The sequence below is a fragment of the Callorhinus ursinus genome, unplaced genomic scaffold, assembly GCF_003265705.2.
Source record: "Callorhinus ursinus isolate GAN/ISIS: 27379988/994484 unplaced genomic scaffold, GSC_fseal_2.0 scaffold38, whole genome shotgun sequence".
Lineage (NCBI taxonomy): Eukaryota > Metazoa > Chordata > Mammalia > Carnivora > Otariidae > Callorhinus > Callorhinus ursinus.
Genome location: NW_027397100.1, coordinates 8,606,489 through 8,624,601, shown reverse-complemented (window position 1 = coordinate 8,624,601; position 18,113 = coordinate 8,606,489). Strand labels below are relative to the sequence as shown.

General features: G+C 55.0%; 1 protein-coding gene and 1 long non-coding RNA gene across 2 annotated transcripts in view; one reads left to right on the top strand and one right to left on the bottom strand.

The window, feature by feature from the left end:
• Nucleotides 1-11,988: 11,988 nt before the first annotated feature.
• LOC112827930 (uncharacterized) lies at nucleotides 11,989-14,705 on the bottom strand. The gene is made up of 3 exons (XR_003209347.2): nucleotides 14,650-14,705; nucleotides 14,242-14,505; nucleotides 11,989-12,383 (listed from the first exon to the last, which is right to left on the bottom strand). It is a non-coding gene; the product is annotated as an uncharacterized lncRNA (long non-coding RNA).
• An 882-nt stretch (nucleotides 14,706-15,587) lies between these two features.
• Nucleotides 15,588-18,113, top strand: part of VSTM2L (V-set and transmembrane domain containing 2 like) — a 36,073-nt gene continuing 33,547 nt past the window's right edge. Inside the window, exon 1 of the mRNA XM_025876318.2 lies at nucleotides 15,588-15,943. Within this exon, the coding sequence (XP_025732103.1) occupies nucleotides 15,823-15,943 (121 nt within the window). The 5' untranslated portion in view covers nucleotides 15,588-15,822. The remainder of the gene's footprint in view (nucleotides 15,944-18,113) is intronic.

The window sequence follows — 18,113 nt, the reverse complement described above, 5'->3', positions numbered from 1 at the left end:
AGCTCTGAGCTGGGGGCCTTACAGACCCAAATCCAATTATCACCACAACTCTGTGAAGGGCAAGCTGCTGTCCCCATTTTATAGATGAGAAAACCAAAGCTTAGAAAAGGCAAGACGCTGGATGGTCATACAACTATTCTGGGCAAGAGCTGAATCATAACCTCAAAGCTCAAGGGCGGTCAATAAAATGTATCCCAACACTGGGAGTCTGCATGGCAGGCAGGAGGGAGGATACTATCAAAGACACACACACACGCGCGCGCACACACACACACACACACACACACTCTGCAGGCATTGCTGAGCAGCTCATTCTTCCTGGGGTATCATGGAGTGCATCGTGGAGGAGGTGGCATTTGAACTCAACCATGAAGGGTGGTAAGAATTGGGCAGGGGAGGAGGTTGCAAAGGGAGGAAGCACACTGAGGAAGCGCTAGGTGAGTAGGCAGGGAGGAAGGAGAGGAGGTAGTAGAAAAGGGGACAGGGAGGTGGGCAGGAGTCAGATTGGGAATGCTTGAATGTCAAGGCCAAGCGATAGTACTCTTATTTGGAAGGCCCAGAGGAGCCCTGGAAGGGCTCTGAACCATTGAGAGGCAGGTCACATGGACGAGTCTGAAAGTCCCTCCCATTTCATGCGTGACGGATGGAAGTGGGTAGGTCAGGAGGCTGGAAGATCAGGAGAGGGCTGGTGCTGTGGTCTAGGCAAGCCTTGGTGGTGACCTTGAGGACAGGGAGGAGAGGGCATATTTGAAAGCTATTATGGAGTTACAGCGGGCCGGACTTGGTTGGGGAGGAGGGGTGGGAGCACTGATTGCATCCCCGAGAGGGTCAGTTAGCTTGGTCACCTCCTCTGGCCAGAGACTAAAGCCATTCATTCATCCACCTCTCTGACCACCGGTCAACCCACCCACCGCTTCTTCCTTCCATCCAGCACGCGTTAGTCTCCTCCTTGGGCCAGGCCCTCTCTGTGTTGGGGGGTAGGGTATGGGAACACCTGTGTTGGTCCCTGGCCCTCTGGAGCACGGCACGGTCTAATGGGAAGACTACCCTGACAAGAGGCGATCCAACCCAGTGTGCCGAGCACAGGTGACCAGGCAGACAAAATGGGGCGGAGGGAGTGGGGAGAGCAGAGGGGATTGAGGTTGGGGGGGCTCAGCACGGCCCAGCTCCACCTCTGGAAGGTGGGTTTGCAACGTCATCATCCCAAAGAAAGGACAGTACATTATTAGCGTTATTAATTATCATTAATCTAATTAAATGGCAATTACAATTAAGAACACAGCGATAAAAATGCCACCTTGGATTTAAATGCATCCATGAACAACTTTCCGTGAGCTCAGCCCACCCCCCACTGCAGCACCGCTCGTTCAGTGGGTGCAGGGCCGACCCTCCTGTTTCAGAGATACCGCGGAAGGATCACGAAGTCCCACTCCCCTCGTTCTACCAGAGGCCCAGGAAGGGGACATGATGGGCCCCAGGGTCACCCCTAAGTCGGTGGCAAAGGGAAATTCAAGCCAAGGAGCCGAATACCGGCTCCCAACGCGCCCCATCCCTAACAGCCTTTTTTTTCCCTAGGAAAAACAGCTGTCAGAGGCAGCCATCCTGTTACTGATTAAACAAGGCAAATTCTATCGGAACAGAATCAGAGACACCCCTGGACACCTAATTACACAGTCTGGAACGAGAAACATGGGCAGGGAAATAGGAATATGAACAAACAGTGTAGCAGGCAGCTCAGTGCCCTCCCCATCGCCAGAAGCTGTCATTTCCCCGAGGCCTCCAGACAGGAGGACAGGGCGCATCTCCTGGTCCTTGAACAAGGTCCCCGCTCCCAGGAAGGGGCTCCTCAGCTGGAGGGAGCCCGGCAGAGCCCCCCACATCCCACTGCCGCCAGCCAGGGCCCCACAACAAAGGAGCGTGTGGACTGGAGCCCCTCTCAGAGCCTCCTCCGGACCCCGTGGAGAATGAACAGGTGTCATTCCAGGCCTCCAGCAGTCGGGGCAGCGAGATGGGGCAGAGCTGGGCTGGAGCCACACTGGCCTGGCCCTGGAGCCAGGGCTCCGTCTCCCGGCTGGAGGGCTGTCCCGGTAGGCTCTGTCCTGGTGGCAGTGCTGGGTGCAGGGGCTGGGCTTGGCTGGCCCCCCACCAGGAGAACAGGACTGTGAGCTGGTGAGGGCAGGGTCCCAGTCCCATCCCGCTTCCATGTCCCCACATCAAGAGGCACCAGAGCACACTGAGTTCAGTGTTCGTCTTGCCGTATTTATTGAGCATCCCCCCTGTGTTCGTGCTGCGCTTAGGGAGACAGGAATGAACCAAACAGAGGTCCCTGCTCTGGAGGAACCCATGAGTCAGGGAACATAGACACTGAGCAAGACAGACCAATTAGAAGAGAATTAAATGATGTAACTTCGGATAGAAATAAGTGAGATGAAGAAAACAAGGTGATGGGATAAAGAGTGAATTGAATCGGGGAGGAGGGGGGGGCTCCTTGAGATACGATGGTTCTGGAAGGCCTTTCTCAGGAGATGTTTGAGCTGAGACCTGAATAGCGTGTAGGGGCAGCCAAGGGCAGAGCTGGGGGAACATTCTAGGTGAGTGCAAGTCGAATGAACCAATGGGTGGATATGTGGGCGAGTGAGTGGGAGCAGAAGGGGGTGCGCTGTAGAAGACAGGCCTGGAGCCCGCAGGTGTCCCCTCGCTCTCCACGCTAGCGGTCCACGACCAGATGGCTCACAGGCTCCTCTGAAGGCCCCCTGCACGGCAGGCACTGTGTGCTCAGTATGGGGCGTCCGTCCTTCCCTCCTCCACCTGCCAGCCCCACCCCGCCGCAGCTCCCCCACGTGCCACCCCCAGGAGGGACCTCCTATAAGGTGACTCTGCTCATTATTGTTAGCATTGTTGGTTTGCCATTAATAACCATTACCCCTCACCTTCCTCCCTGCTTCTGTCTTTCCGCTGCTGAGGTTTGCGCCCTCAGCGTAGGTCAAGAAGCCTAAAGACAAGTCATAGGGCTTTCGGAGCCCCCAGTGGTCCATCTGTGAGTGGAGAACGTGAGACCCACCCATGACTCGGGGCTCTGCCTCTTCAAGGCCATGGGATCTGACTGCAGCCATCATGCCGCGTGACCTAGAACAAGGACTGGCCTCCCTGGGCCTCCCTTTCCGCCTCCAGTGTGGACAATACCTCTCACCCCTGCCCCATTTTGCTTCCCGTGCACCGGTTGTTGACTTCACACAGCCCTGCACAGGAGACTTAGGGTTATTACCTCTCCCACCCGCTTCACAGACGCCAAAACTGGACTTCGGAGGGGTCATGTGGCTTGGCTGAGGGCACACAACCAGTAAGAGGTGCAGTGGGATTAAAACTCAGGCCCTGGCTGGGATTAGACAGCAGTGATGTTTCAACATGAATGTCCTGATTCCAGTGGCTGTACTGTGGTTATATAAGAATAGGTCTTCGTTCTAGAAAATGCACGCTAAAATATTTAGAGATGGTGGTATACCACATACTGTACTTGCAACTTTCCCGTAAGTTGAAGATGAATTCAAATTTTTAAAAATTTAAAACATCCAAAATACGGAAACAAAACCCCACCAAACAAGGCCTGTGATCATTCTGTGCTGGGCTCAGTGTTCAGGGCCAGCTGGGCCGGGCTGGGGATGGGGACTCCTTTTCGACTCACCTCCTGCCTGCAAGGAGGGCGATGTTATTTTATCCCTGACTTTGCAAACAGGGAAACAGAAGTTCAGAGTTGTCAAGGCATTTTCTGAGGTCACACATCCAGGAAGTGGCCGTAGGCCTGCCCACGAGGAGCTTCCCATCTGGTGGGGTGGAAAGACCAGAGGGAAGGGAGCCTGCGGGAGCCTGAGGGGTGCGGGGTGGCCTCTGGGGGCAGGGGTGCTGGATGCCAGGGCACTGGGCCAAGTGGTACCCCCCGACACACCCTTGCCCTTTAGAGCCCTCGGGCCCCCCTGGGAGTGGAGGGGAACCGGGGCTCCCACCTCTGGTCAGGGGCTGATTGATCTGCCACGGTCCCCGGAGCCAGTCCCCATGTCCGCACCTGAGCTGCTGCGTGTTTTCTTGTCTCTGATTGTAAACAGATTTGACTAAAGAGGTAAATTAGAAGTTAATTAAAGAGAACATGATTGATGAGGCAGTTTGCCGTGATTGGGAGGCGTGGAAAGGATGGGGCTCCCTGCACGGAGGTGAGGGAGGAGGGGTGCAAAAGGAGGCATTCACAGGCCCACGGATGTGGGGGGGCACCAGCAAGGTGAGGGGCCTGCTCAAGCCCGCCCTTTCTCCTGGGCATGTGAGTCCATCCAGGGGAGCACCCCACACATCCTGTGACTGGGGGCCAGGCGCTTGCTGGACTCCAGGGATGAAGCAGCCAACCTGTCCTGTGTGGGACCAGAACTTTCATCCTGGACATGCAGGCCGGGCCCGGGCAGGTGCTGATGCTTATCACACACTTAGACCGCTCCAGGCCCTGTGCATCTTCTCTAAACATTGTAAGGTCGAAGCTCCTCCTCCGTGTTCTGGAGATTCAGAGAGCTGAAGCAACTTGCCCAAGGTTACACAGCTAATAAGAACAGAGCTGAGACTGACTTCCAGAGCCGTGCCTTTCTGAGATCTAGACTGGGTGCCCGGTCATGAGTCCGACTGCCCAGGCAGTACGGGGGTACTCCCTATGGCACACCTGCTTACACACCTCCAGCAGTGGTGAGCTCACTTTCTCCCAAGGCAGCCTGTCCAGCGGCAGGACAACCCTGGCTAGGGGAACGTTGGTCCTTGCATGGACCTAGTCTAACCCTCTCCAGCCCCACCTGCAGGGCTCTGCCTCCTTCACATCCCAGAACAGAGACCCCCAAGGGGAGGGGAAGCCTTCGAGGTCTCACGCAACCCCCTCATTCTCCTGGGGAAACTGAGACCCAGAGGAGGACTGAAATGCCAGAGTGACACAGGGAGCTGGTGTCACAGTGGGGCCCGACTCCCCCATATCTGAAATGCAGCGATCAATCCCCACCGGGGCCCACAGCCTCTCCTCCCTGAACTGTTACAGCTCTTCATTTATCCACCATGACTTCCCTCCCCTATTCATTCAGTGGGATTTACCGGGGCCCAACCCTGTGCCAGTCTCAGAGAATGTGAGTGTGAGGAAGATCCGACCTGCCCTGGGAGGTGCTCATGGCCCCGTCAGGGTGGCAGGGCTGCAGAGGGGAGGATGCGGAGCTAGGAGAGCCTTGAGGTGGGAAGAGTTGGCCCCTCCAGGAACTGGCACAGGAGCCAAGTTCTAGAGGAAGTGCGAGCATGTTCCAGGCAGAGGAACTGTGGTGAGAGGGAGTGTAGTACATTCCAGAAACTGCCAGAAGTCCAAATGGCTGGAAGCAAGAGTGAGGGGGAGCTAGTGGGAAGTGAGGTCACCTAAGGAAGCTGTTTGGATTTTGTTCTAAGCAGTAGAAACCATCCAGAGCTCTTAAGTGGGGGAGGATGATGGGATTTGCATTTGTAAAAGCGCTCCCTCCAACTTCTGGTGGGATGTGGGGTGGGCACTGGGGACATGGAAGTTCCTGCAGCTGGCGAGATGCCCACTGACCCGCCAGCTCGGAGAGCATGCATGACGAGAGATGTTCCGTGGAAGCGAGGCTTAGGGATCGATTGCATCTCTGGGTGCAGGCTAGCTGGGGGGTTTGGGAAGGGGGGCATGCCTGAGACAGGGAAGTCTAGGGCAGGGCAGGGCTTGAGGGGAAGAGCAGAACCTTGGATGGAGGCGTGTTGGGTGTGAGGGGCCATTCAAGAGGAGGTGTGCTGTAGACAGAGTGATGCCTGGGTCGGGGCTGATGGGAGCCAGAGCCAGACAGGTCAGTCCTCCCAGAGGCTGAAAACGTGTGGTCCAGAGGCCTAGCCCATCCTCATGCCCTCTTCCCTGAAAGGGGCAGAAGAGTCTGGGGCAGGGACAGGGGAGACCAGAGCTGGACAGAGACAAATAGGACAAACCATCTCCTCCCTTGTTCTAGGCTGTATGCTCCTGTAAATGCTACCAGTGGCCACATGGCAAGGTCAAGGGCCTCATCCCTGTTGTTGCCAGTGGGGCTGGAAGCCTCCCGAGGACCTTGAGGCCCAGCCTGACTCTCAGCTTCCCTCACTCCTCGGACTTCTCCAGCCCCAAATAGGAGCCCACCTGGGGAACATCCACTGAATCAGACCAGTGAGTGACCCAAGAAGTTGGGCCATGGCAAGGGTTTGGGGCAGGTGGTATTTGGGGAAGGGCATGGACAGGAGCATGGGGAGAAAAGTGCAGTGGGTGTGAGTGGAAGTGAGCGAGAACAAGCAAACATGCATCTCTGGCCAAGTTCCTTGACCTCTCCAGTCTCCGATTCTCCATCATAAAACAGGGAGAATCATGGGCCCCCAGCCCAGGGCTGTTTCAATGAGCTGGTATGCCCAGAGCTGGCCCAGTGCCTGCTTATTAAATTGGTTCCCCAAATCCTATGTCCTCTGCTCTTGCAACAGCCCCAGGGTGAGGGGAGAGGAAGCTCACATCTCTGACGGGAAACGGAGGCTCAGAGGGGTGAGGAGACTTGCCTGGGGTCCCATGGGTTAGGATTTGGATCCTATGGGCAAGTGCTCATCATTGCACCAGCAAGGAGTAGATGCTGGATGGATGACCACTGTAGGATGGACAGAAAAATGAAAATGTGCACACAGCCCTGGGAGCCCTCTTCCCTCCGAAGCTGCCTTGCTGTTCTGAATCTGCTTTCTCATGAGGGGTAAGAGGGCTTCAGCCCCAGGATCATGGGCTTTGCTCCTGGAAGGCTGCTTTTCCCTTCCCTGGGGGTGGGGAGGGTCTGGAAGCCCCCAGATGCTGTGCTGCCTTCTGGATCATAACTGGAGATGTTCCCAGATTAGAGAGGAATTTATCCCCTCCTTGAGCTGCTGTGGCATGATATACTGGCCTGGGCAAATGCCGTGAAGGACTGGAGCAGTTTCCAGCCATTGAAATAGAATTAGCCAGCACATCCATCCAGATTCTGCCAATAGATCATTAATACAAGAGACCCAGGACACCCACTGGTGCTTCTACTCCAGCAGGGACCCCTGGGAAGACCCCTCTGCTCTGACGCAGGCCCAGGAGTCTGGGTCAAGTTGGTCATGCCTTGTGTCCACCTCCATCCTTGCCTAAAATTTCACCTTTGGTGTAATGCTGTAGTTCTGGTTTAAAAAAAAAAAATGTGCCTCAGTGAGGAGAACATTAGCCTGGGTCTCTGAAGATCAGTGTTGGAAACCTTGTGCATTTTGGTCAAGTCACTACCCTTCATTTCCTTCTAGAGCACTGAGCTGGAAAGGCTCTGCCGAAATGATCAAGCTGTACCCTCCCACAGTAGAGATGGGAAAGCGGCGGTGCAGAGGGTGGTGCGGGGGGTGAGCTGAAACTCTGAGCAAGAGAGCCTGCCTCCCCAGGTCCATCTGATGGCGGCACCACATCCCAACATCAGGAGCTGGCCGAGCTAATCTCCACCCAGCTGAGATCTGGGCCCCAAACAACACCGTGGGAGCTAAAGAGACTTCCTTCTTGGGGTGAAATGCTCAGGCCTCTCGGCCGCCACCAGCTGTCATCTTCAGCACAGGCTCTGCATCCCTGGCCCGGGCTCTTCATCAGCAAAAAGATGTCAGTGGTGCAACCTCATAGGGGCGCTGTGGGAGGAAAGGATAATGGGAGCAGCGTGCTCAGCTCAGCGACCAGCAACCCAGGTTGCCAGTAAGTGTTGCTTACCGTTTGGAGTCAGGAAGATCTAAACTGGACCCTGGATCTGCCACTTGCCAGCTGTAAGATCTTGGACACCCCTCTGGGCCTCAGTTTCCTCATCTGTAAAGTGGGGATGAAAATGCTTACCTTTCCCTGTTGTGGGGGTTTAATTTTAAAAAACATGGCAAACACTTGGCGTGTGACCTGACACATCCTAGATGTGTCAGTTAGGGCCTGGTCCCTAACTCAAGGGCCTCCCGAGCTGTGGGGGAGGCAGGCACAAACACATTTCCAAAATCACACTTGTCTGTTCACTCAGTAATCATTTATTGAGCACACGCTGTGCCCCAGGGTCTAGGCTGGAGCACAAGACAGGCACAGCCCTTGTTCTCCTGGGGTTCATACTGCAGGGAGGGAGACAAAAAGTCAAGAAATCAACAGGTACAGTGGCAGATAATGGTAAGCGCTGAGACAGAGAAAGGTGAGTGGCTTTGGCGGGATGGGGACGGTATTTTAGGTAAGATGGTCAGGGCGACATTTGATCAGAGACCAGAAGATCTGAAAAAACCGTGTTCCAGGGAACACGAGGGGCAAATGCAAAGGCCCTGAGACAGGAGTGTCTCTGGGGCATTTGAAGAGCCACCAGGAGGCCAGTGTGGCCAGAGCAGGGGTGGGGGCGGGGGGCAACAGGGGAGCCGAGGGCAGACTGGTGAGGGGCGTCCAGCCCAGGTCACGGTGGGTCTTGTGCAGTGTGGTGAGCGCCCTGGTCAAAGTGCTATGAAGAGTCACCTGGATGGCGCCAGCCCTGGGCTCCAGGGTCTCACTCCAGCGCCGAGGACACCCTGCATGGGATCCGTGGACATACTTGTCCCAGGCCTGCCCTTGGAGTGGTCCAGCTCGGTGCTGTCTGCTGGGGAAGCCCTGCCTCATGGGGCTGTTGAGTACCGGAAGTGTGGCCAGCCCAAAGTGTGAGAGGCGCCGTGTATAAAATACACCCCAGATTCTGATGACGTGGTACATACAAGGAATGTAAAATATCTCATGAACACCCTTTTTTATTGATTATGTGTTGAAATAACAATATTTGGAGGTATGTATATATTATTAAACTGATTTCACCTGTTTCTGTTTACTTTTTTTTTTTTTGTGGCTACTAGAAAACTTAAAATTACACCTGCAGCCTGCATTTGCTTTCTATTGGACGGCGTCGGTCTAGCTAATTAGTCACAGCCATGGAATATTTAGACTGGCGTGAAGCGTGCCATTAAAGTCATTTCAGCATTTTTAAAAAACACTCCTACAAGCAGAGCCTTGAATTGGCAGAGCCTCTGCTGTCCCGTTGTGTTTAACAAGCACCCGGTTTGCAGGGTGAAGGGCCCAGGAACCCCGTCTCTCTGATGCAATTAATTGTCTTTGATGGAGATTATCACTAGGCTCCTCGCTGGGATAACACAGATGCACACCACATGCACATCCTACCGGCCTTGGTAGAGCACAACTTCTGGGCTTGGGTTACAATTGAAGGGCCAAGGCCTATAAGGGTTCTCTGGACCTCGGAGAGGTGCCCCCTTTGGGAAGCCACAGGGTGGGAGGTCTTTGGACCCTCTCTACCCTCCTCAGGCAATGACATGTGGAGGAAAGACCCCTCCTGGAGTCAGGGGACCTGGGTCCTTGGCCTGGCTCTGCCATTTCCTCCCTGTGAGATCACAGGCATATCATTGTCCCTCTCTGGGCCTCAGTTCCCCTGTCTCTACAATGGGAGAAATAGGGGTTGATCCTTGATGACCCTTCTCCGTTAAAAAATGGTGACATTTTAAATTCTAGGTTTTAGATGATGCCTTCACTCTGTGTGGTGCACCCAGGCTGGAATCCAGAAGCAAAACCTCCAAGTGGCCCCACAGGTCTTCACGAGGTTACGCAGCTTGGCAGGGGCAGGGACTGGCTGGACGACCTCCCCCTATCCCTGGCCTCTGGCCCAGGCCTGGCCCTTGCTCGGCCCTTCCTACTTGGAACTTGTGTTCCGAGAGAGGCAGAGTGCAGATGAAGGCTCCGAATCCACGCAGACGGCAACATGGGGCTGCATCAAGGGTGGGGCACGTGGACCGAGGCAGAGAACCTAGAGGCTCCTAGGACAGGGACATGGCCCAGCTGTGGAGGCCACTCCTGGATCCTGCCTCACTTGTGGGGGAATGGATAAAACCATCAGCAGAAAAGAGGAGCCCCCCAGACCTGGGTGGGAGTCACCATTCGGCCCCCCGTGCCGCCCTCCAGATGAGCGCAGGGGCAAGTGTCTTCCTCAGCCCAAGAGGCTGGCTGGGCCCAATTCAAGGAACAGGAGAGGAAGAGCCTATGTCCTTTCACCCTTGTTGCAGTCCTCACTGTGGCCCACTGGACCCCTGCATGAGATACACCTTGGTGCCCGGTGAGACACCTGTTCCAGCCAGACTGAAAGAGAAGCCCCCCCGACCCCACTCCCCGCCCCACCAGGGCCTGGGCCTCTGCAGGCACAACTAGACTCCTCAAAGGTGTTGGTCCACCAACATCTCCTAACTCTGTGTGGAGGCCAGTGGTGCTCAACCCCAGCTGGGCACTGGTATCAATCACCTGGGGAATGTTTTAAAAGCCTGATAGCCAGGCCTCAGCCTCACCCAGATCAATTGTGTCAGTGTTTCTGGGGGTGACCTCAGCATTAATATTTTTAAAGCTTCCCCAAATCATCCCAGTGTGCATTCAAGGGCTACCCCAGCCCCAAATCAGTTCTAAGAGATGAACGTTTAGGGAAAGGGGGGAATTGTGAGGCTCAGAGAGGGGAAGTAACTTGCCCAAGGTCACACAGCGAGGTGATGGAAAAGCCAGTCCTGGAACCCAGGCCTCTTTCCTGAGCCTGGGCCAGTTTCTCTCCTGAGGCTCCATCTCATTTTACAAACCAGAGCCTGGGCAGGTAGTGCTCACGGTATTTCACTTTAATAATATTGGAACCTGGTACAGCCAGGGCCACCACAGTGAGGGGTGAGAGCTTGCAAGGGCCATTAGCAGAGCCGTAAGTCTTTTGCTTTATCCAAATCTTGGGCAATAATTTAGGAAATTTAATTAAAGGGGGAGAAATGGGGACACCTGAAGCTCCTTGCCTCCTGTTATAATGAGTGAAATACACCAGGCTGTAAAAGGAAATGCTGTCTGAGACGCAGCTCCAATGTTTTATTGCCAAGTTTTATTTGCTGATGTAAACGTAATCGCTGGAAACCGAAGCTCTATTAACGCACATATTTTCACACATCCGGGGCCCCGCCTGCCCCCCCTCCCTTCCTCCGGGTTTGTTCACCCACCTCCTAGGGTCAGCCCCCGTGCTTTCCGGGCATGTCCACGCCAAGTCTGGATTTCTCTGCCGGTTTCACACCCTCCCATGGCAGATAAGAGTTTAATAGAATTCCAGAGCTCCTCTGGGCTCAGTAATGCATTCTGGAAATTAGGCGACTACATACTGAAGCCATTGTTCCCCCTTATAAATGGGCTCCCTCGAAGCCAGTGACCGTGAGGTCTCTGATAAGCTCTCATGAAGCCGCGCTCCACATGTTATTGGTGTGTTAAAAGGCGCAACTCCAGGCTCACATTGCTCATTGTTAGGGGCTGATACATTTAAGTAGTTTCTCCATGAATCAGGCAGCTTAGGTATTTCCTCCCCCTTGGCATTGATAGATGAGCGAAAGGAAGCCATTTAGATGGCACTATATAGGGCCCTGGCCCACACGGTGAATGATTTCCAATGCCTGGTTTAATTTATTTTTAAATGAAATTTGTTATTGATTCTGGATTAAAAGGACAAATCTTACGGCTGTTACCACTGACAGAGCCATGGTGCTCAAGTGACACCTCTCAAGGAGGGGAGGGAGAGGGTGGCCTCCCGGAGTCAAGGGGAGGGTGGTGGCTCTCCAGGGAGCTTGGGTCAGAGGCAGGGGAGAGTGCAAGATGCTCTGCTTGGGGTGAACTTGAAAAAGATCATCTTGGGGCGCCTGGGTGGCTCGGTCAGTGAGGCGTCTGCCTTCGGCTCAGGTCATGATCTCCGGAGTTCTGGGATCAAGTCCCGCATTGGGCTCCCTGCTCAGCAGGGGAGTCTGCTTCTCCCTCTCCTTCTCCCATCTCCCCTCCCCCCGCTCTTGGGTGTGTGCGCGCTCTCTCTCTCAAATAAAATATAAAGATATATGTTATATATCTTTAATATTATATATTAAAATAAAAGGATTGTCTTTCCCATCTGCAATACCTGACATGATGTTCACCTTTGGAGTCTCATTTGGGTAATGGGAATAGCAGTAATATTTGCCTCATGGCATCCATGTGGCCACTGGATGCTTGTTTAATTGCCTCCAGGGATGGGACGTTTACTCTCTCCTGGAGCATTCCCAGAGTGAAAAGAGTCACCCATCCTAGCGATTTTCTGGGATAGTCTTCCGTTCCCTCCTGCCTCCACCAGGCAATTAGCTTCCACAGTGCCTGCACTTGAATCCGTGAGCAGAAAAGTCAGAATTACGCAGGGGAGGGATACGGACTGAGGATTCTTCTTTCACCTCCAGCTTCTGCCCTGCCTCCCTGTGCCACCTTGTGCGTGTTATTTCATCTCTCTGAGCTTCTGTTTCCTTATCTGTAAAAGAAGGTAGGTAATAATGTTGGCATGAATTATATGAGATCATGGACGTGAATGTGATTTATAAACTGCAATCCAGGTGCTGAGGGAAATACAAATGGGACAGTGTGGTATAGTGGGAGAGCCCTGAGCTAGAAGGCAGGGGAGCTGGATCTAGTTCTGTCCTGGTTAACTGTGTAACTCTGAGGGAGTCACTTACCCTCTCTGGGCTTAGTTTCCTAAGGTGCAAAGAGGGTGGTTGAGTTAGATGTGCTTAGGTATTATGCCGAAGAGCATGGGCTCTAGAATCAAACATATCATATGGTTCTAGAACCGCCTTGCTGCATGATATTGTGACATTGGACAAGATACCTAATCTCTCTGAGCATCTGGTTTTTTGTCTGTAAATAATAAGAGCAATAGTGATAATAATAATAGCCAACACGTGTCATGTATTTACTATGTGCCAGGCACTGTTCTAAGGGCTTTCCATGTAGTGCTTTTCATTTAGCCCTCACAATAATCTTGTGATGAAGGTATTATAATCTTTATTTTATAGATGAGCAAGTTCAGGCACAGAAAGGCTAAGTAACTTGTCTAAGTCACACAGCTAAGTGGCAGGATTCAAAACTAGTATCCATACTTACAACCACACTATTCTACTCCATTTCGCCTGGTCGTTCTGAAGATTAAGTGGGATAATTAAAGTTCTCAGCACAGTGCTGGGTACAAGTGATGGGCCAACAGAGTCCTGGGGGCTGGGAAAGGTCATTTCTTCCTGTGGGGGACTCAGACTGGACATTGGTCAATGGGGGACTCAGCTAGACAGAGGGGAAGGCATGCAAGAGGAGGGGGAAGCACTGGGAAGGATAAGGACATAATGAAGTTCAGGCATCTTCAGGGAGGGAATGTGGCAGAAACGGTACTTGAACCAAGGGCATGTGCATGGGGTGAGGCTGGGATCTTGAATGCAAGCTAGAGAAGTTGGGATTTCTGTAATAAACAAGGCCATTGGAAAGTTTTGGGCAGAGTCTTCACAGCATAAGCCTTTTCAAAGTCAGACAATCCCTGGACGTCTGTCCTTGAAGGAAATTTAGAGGTCACTGTGTTTAAACCTGTTCCAGGCTATGAGGAGAAACGATCCTTGAAGATCAAGCAATGGGTCAGTGCCAGAGCAGCAGTGTGCTGCGGTCCCACCCTGACCTTCTTCCTCGGCAGCCCCCAAGTGGAGTCTCTTGTTTTCTCTCTTCTAATCTCCTCCCTCCTTGTCCCCTTGGCGGTGCCCCCCTGCCTGCAATCTGTGGGTTAAGAGGAGAAAGCCCTGGGTTTGGGCCCAGGTTCTACCACCACATTGTCCTGGAGAGGCCTCAGGCTGGAATTGAGAGTCTGGATTTCAGTCTTTGTGCTGCTACGTGATTTCAAAGATTCTGTTTCTCCATCTTTATATTGGGGGCATTGGAGCCCATTTCTATTGGGAGTGAAGCTCAAGTTAATGAATGAGAAAACACTTTTGTAGAGTCCAAGACACCTGACCGTCCCTGGATAACCTAAGTACTATCTCTGTGTGGGAAGGAAGTGACAAGAAGTGGATCAGTCAGGCAAAACCAGCCCCTTCCTCTAGTGAATGTGGGCGAGGTTGGGGCCACGGCGGGGATCTGTCCGCGGTGCTGAAAGTAACGTCCTGTTGGGGCTCAGTTGTGCTGAAACATAGCATTTGTAATTGGGGGCTTCAAGGGGCTGTCCACAGTTTTGAATGAACCTGATTGCAGCTGGCGACCACAGGCCCCATCCAGTGTGCTGCCCGCCATAATATTGGAAAGGGGAGATGCAAGGACAGAGTGAAGATGGGGTGGGGAGCTGTCCCTCGGGCTCTAACCTCATTCTCAAACTTGGGGCTCTGTGCACAATGCTGGATCCACCTGTAGTCTGTGAAGAGGGGAGTGGGCTGTCTGCAGTGCTCACTCCCATTCCGCGGGGCGCGAGAGGAAAGCGGAAGGTCTGTCCATGGTGCTGAATCCTCGAATCTAAGAGCCCGCCCAGGCGAGGTCCTTGAGGCCAAAAAGGATGTGTGTCGGAGTTGACGCTGTCCTCCTCCGTGTTGCTGAAACCGCGGAGGACAGAACCGCGTCGGGAACGAGGCCTGAGGAAAGATAAGGGATGAGAGCAGGAAGGGACCCTTCCCTGGCATCAGCGACCTCGCCTTAGACTCGCTGTGGGACCTCGGAGAAGCTATGTCTCCGATTTAATGCGCTTCCTCGTCTTTAAAAGGAGGCCACTGGTCTACCTTCGTGTCCGTACTGAAGGTCTGTCCCAACAGCCCAGTAAAACCTTCAGGGAAGGAATCAGAATCGGAGGATCTCGTTGGATTCCTGGTCTTGGGAATGGGAGTGGCTTTGTTACCTGCCCGCCCCTCCAACATTTCATCGAGGCCCATCGGTCCGAGGGACGGAGACTGACAGCCCAGAAGGGGGCGATCCAATCCACCGCGTAGGGCCCAGCATCTTTAAGCTAGAAGGAGCCCCAGCAACTGGCCTGCCTCACTCCCATTATGCAGACTGGAAAACTGAGACACGGAGAGGATAACAACAGTAATATCTATTCAGCTCCTACCATGAGGATGGCACTATGCTAAGCGCTTTAACATACACGATTTCATAAATCCTCACCAGGACCCCTGCAAGTAGCTGCTATTCCCATTTCTCAGATGAAAACTCGAGGCTCAGACTGGCATAGACATCCGGACACGATCACACAGGAAAGTAAAGGCTGCGGTGGGGCTATCACCAGGTCCCCTGTGCCTCAGCCCAGATTCCTGCCCTACCTCACCCCGACCTCCCCCGACCCCCTGACCCCGGCACCGCCCTGCTAGTAAAGTTGGGAGCCCCTCTGAGCGCGCTGAGTCTGGTGGCAGGTGGATTGGTTTTTCTCCTTCTCCCGCTTGATAGTATATCTGCTTCTGAAGCCAGTTGTGTTATGCTTTGCGGAAACTGGGTCCCTAGTGGGGGGCTTCGTCCACCCCATCTCTCTCCCCCATTTGCACTCTCGGGCAGGGGAAGTTGCGGGTACCGCTTTAAAAATCCCAGCCTGGGCAAAACTTTGATGATAAATCAAGCGGCAGATCCCTCCGCCGCCACCTCCTCTGGGCGGGCGGGAGGGAGTGGGAGGAGGGGGTGCGGCGGCAGTGACGCCGAGCGGAGTGGCCTTCCGCGGAAGGGAAGAGTCCCGCAGTCGGAGGCGGCCGGCTGGGCGTGCGCTCGCTACCCGCAGCCGGGGCTGGGCCGGGGCTGGGCCGGAGCCGGGCGAGGGCTGGGGCCGGGGCCGGGTCAGGTTCGGGGGGCGAGGGGCAGCGGCCAGAGCTGGGCAGCCAGGCCGCATCGGGCAGGGAACGGCGGGCGCGGAGTCTGCGGTCTCCTGAGCCCCGATGTGAGGCGGCGGCGCCCCGGCCGGAGCGCGCACCATGGGGGCCCCGCTCGCCGTGGCGCTGGGCGCCCTACACTACCTGGCACTTTTCCTGCAACTCGGAGGCGCCACGCGGCCCGCCGGCCACGCGCCCTGGGACAACCACGTCTCCGGCCACGGTGAGTTCGGTCGCCGCCCCCGCGGACTTCCCCACCAAACCCCACCCCGGGCTGCCTCGCTTCAACTTGGCGGTCCCCGGGGCTGGAACCCGCGCCGGCCCTGGCGGGAGTCCCGTGGCGCCCCCTGCCGGGTCCATGGACCCGCCCTAGCACCCCAGCCACCCGTGCAGAGGAGGGGGCACCCCGTGTGCAACCCCGATCCCGCTCTCGCGGAGAGAGACCCCTACTCCCAAGCACACTCGCGCCAATACACACACCTCCAGGACTACACAGATATTCGCAGCCAGGGGCACACTCAGTGTTCTCACACTCACAACTCCTGCCCTCACACATCTCCAGACACCTTCCCGGATCCCCGTCCTCACTCACAAACACTCGCACTTATGCCCGCTGCACACACACAGGCATTACGGTTGGTGGGCTCACACTCCGCCAGCTGGCGCCCAGGCGCGCGCACTCTGCACAACTCTTGCCCGCCCTTCTGCCTGCACACACACACACACACACACACACACACTTGTGAACACACTTGGCTCGCCCACTCCTCTCTGCCCATCTGCCTTTCCCTTTTGTGGGCTTACCCCTGCAGCTGCCCTCATCCCCTCCCATTCCTCTCCTGCCCCTTACACCTGTCCTGGGGGACAGCAGACCCTGCCTCTGGAGAACTGGTGGTCTCGGGCTGCCACTACCCCTGCAGGGTGGGGGACGAAGGCTTGGGGGAGCCCATCGAAGACATTGGAATAGTTGAGATTGCTGCTTCCAGCCACGGGCATGGGAGGGGAGGAAGGGTGCCGGGGCTTTTGTCTGTCTCTGGGGGTGGAAAGCCCCTGCCATCCTTCTGTAGGGGACCCGGCCCTCCTCATCCTCAGCCCCCAGGACTGAAAGGTGGGAAACCAACTCAGCCACCATGGGAGCCAGGGACCAAGCAAGCAGCCCCACATTGGTTGTCTGAGTGTCAGAAGCTCCTTTCAGCCCCAAGGAGCCCAAGTTGGCCGCGGAGTTGTAGCATCTGAGGCTGGTAGCTGTGGGGGCCTCCCCCTTCCCTGGTGAGCCGGGCTCCAGCATGGGCACCAGAGCATAAATGAAAATGGAGACCCTTCTTCCATCCATCCCTCCCCATCTGGTGGGGGAGGCTGCAGCACCAGTGCTGGGCACTGTGGGCCCAGGGTTGGGGGGAGGTTTGCACAAAGAGCAGAGAACTGTGTGATTTATTCTGATGGGAAAAGGGGGGGGGGAGTAGGTGATTAGAGGAGGCTTTGCTGGGGCCTGACGCACCAGTGGGATTGTTGCAGGGGGTGTGGGGGCTTCCAAAGCCCTTCTCAGGGTCTCTGCTTTTTGGGAACCATGACTCCCTGTACCCTTCTGTCTCACCACGTTTGGCGTAAGTGCTCTGTGTCTCATCTCTACACCATTCATATCGCTCATTGAATTTCTACTGACCTGGCTGGAGCACTGGTACATAGAGGAAGGGCTATTTTGACTCTCAGCTTACAGATGGAGAAACCAAGGCTCAGAGAGGTGAAGGGACTTGCCCAAGGTCACACAGTGCGTGAGTGGTTGAGCTGGGACTGGCCACAGGGTCTGTTGGGCAAAGACTGAGCTTTTTCCAGGATATTCATCGCCCTGTCAGATTCCCTCCCGTTTAAAGGAAACTGGGGATTCCTCCTTCCGTTCTCCTCCTCGCTCTGCTCAGTTCCTTGGCACAGTTAGAACTTAGACTAGGAGGGTTTTCCAAGGAAGGGTTTTCCTAAGTTTGCAGTCCCAAGAGATACAAGGACTAGGGCTCTGAGGTTTATGGTCATCCTTTCCCTAGAGCATCAAGCCCCAAGGATTTGGGTGCTACCCTGTCATTCCGGAGGCTCCGAGGTGGCCCCCCCATAGGAAATCAGGCTTTGCCCTTTGTGTGGTAGTCTCTGCCTGTCCCCCGCTGCCAGGCATGCTTAGGGGCACAGCTCTGCCCCACCAGCTGTAAGGTCGCCTCTGAACCCTGGCCAGGTCCCGCTAAGGCCCAGAGGGGGGGCTAGACAGAGAGGACACAGCACTGACTGCGGGAGAACCTGACTTCTCTCAGTGACCCCCTATGCAGTTCTGGGCAAGTGGGTCAACCCTCTGGGGCTCCTTCTGTCCCTCCTGAAACGAGGAGGCCAGGCTGCTCTGCAGGGGCCAGGCT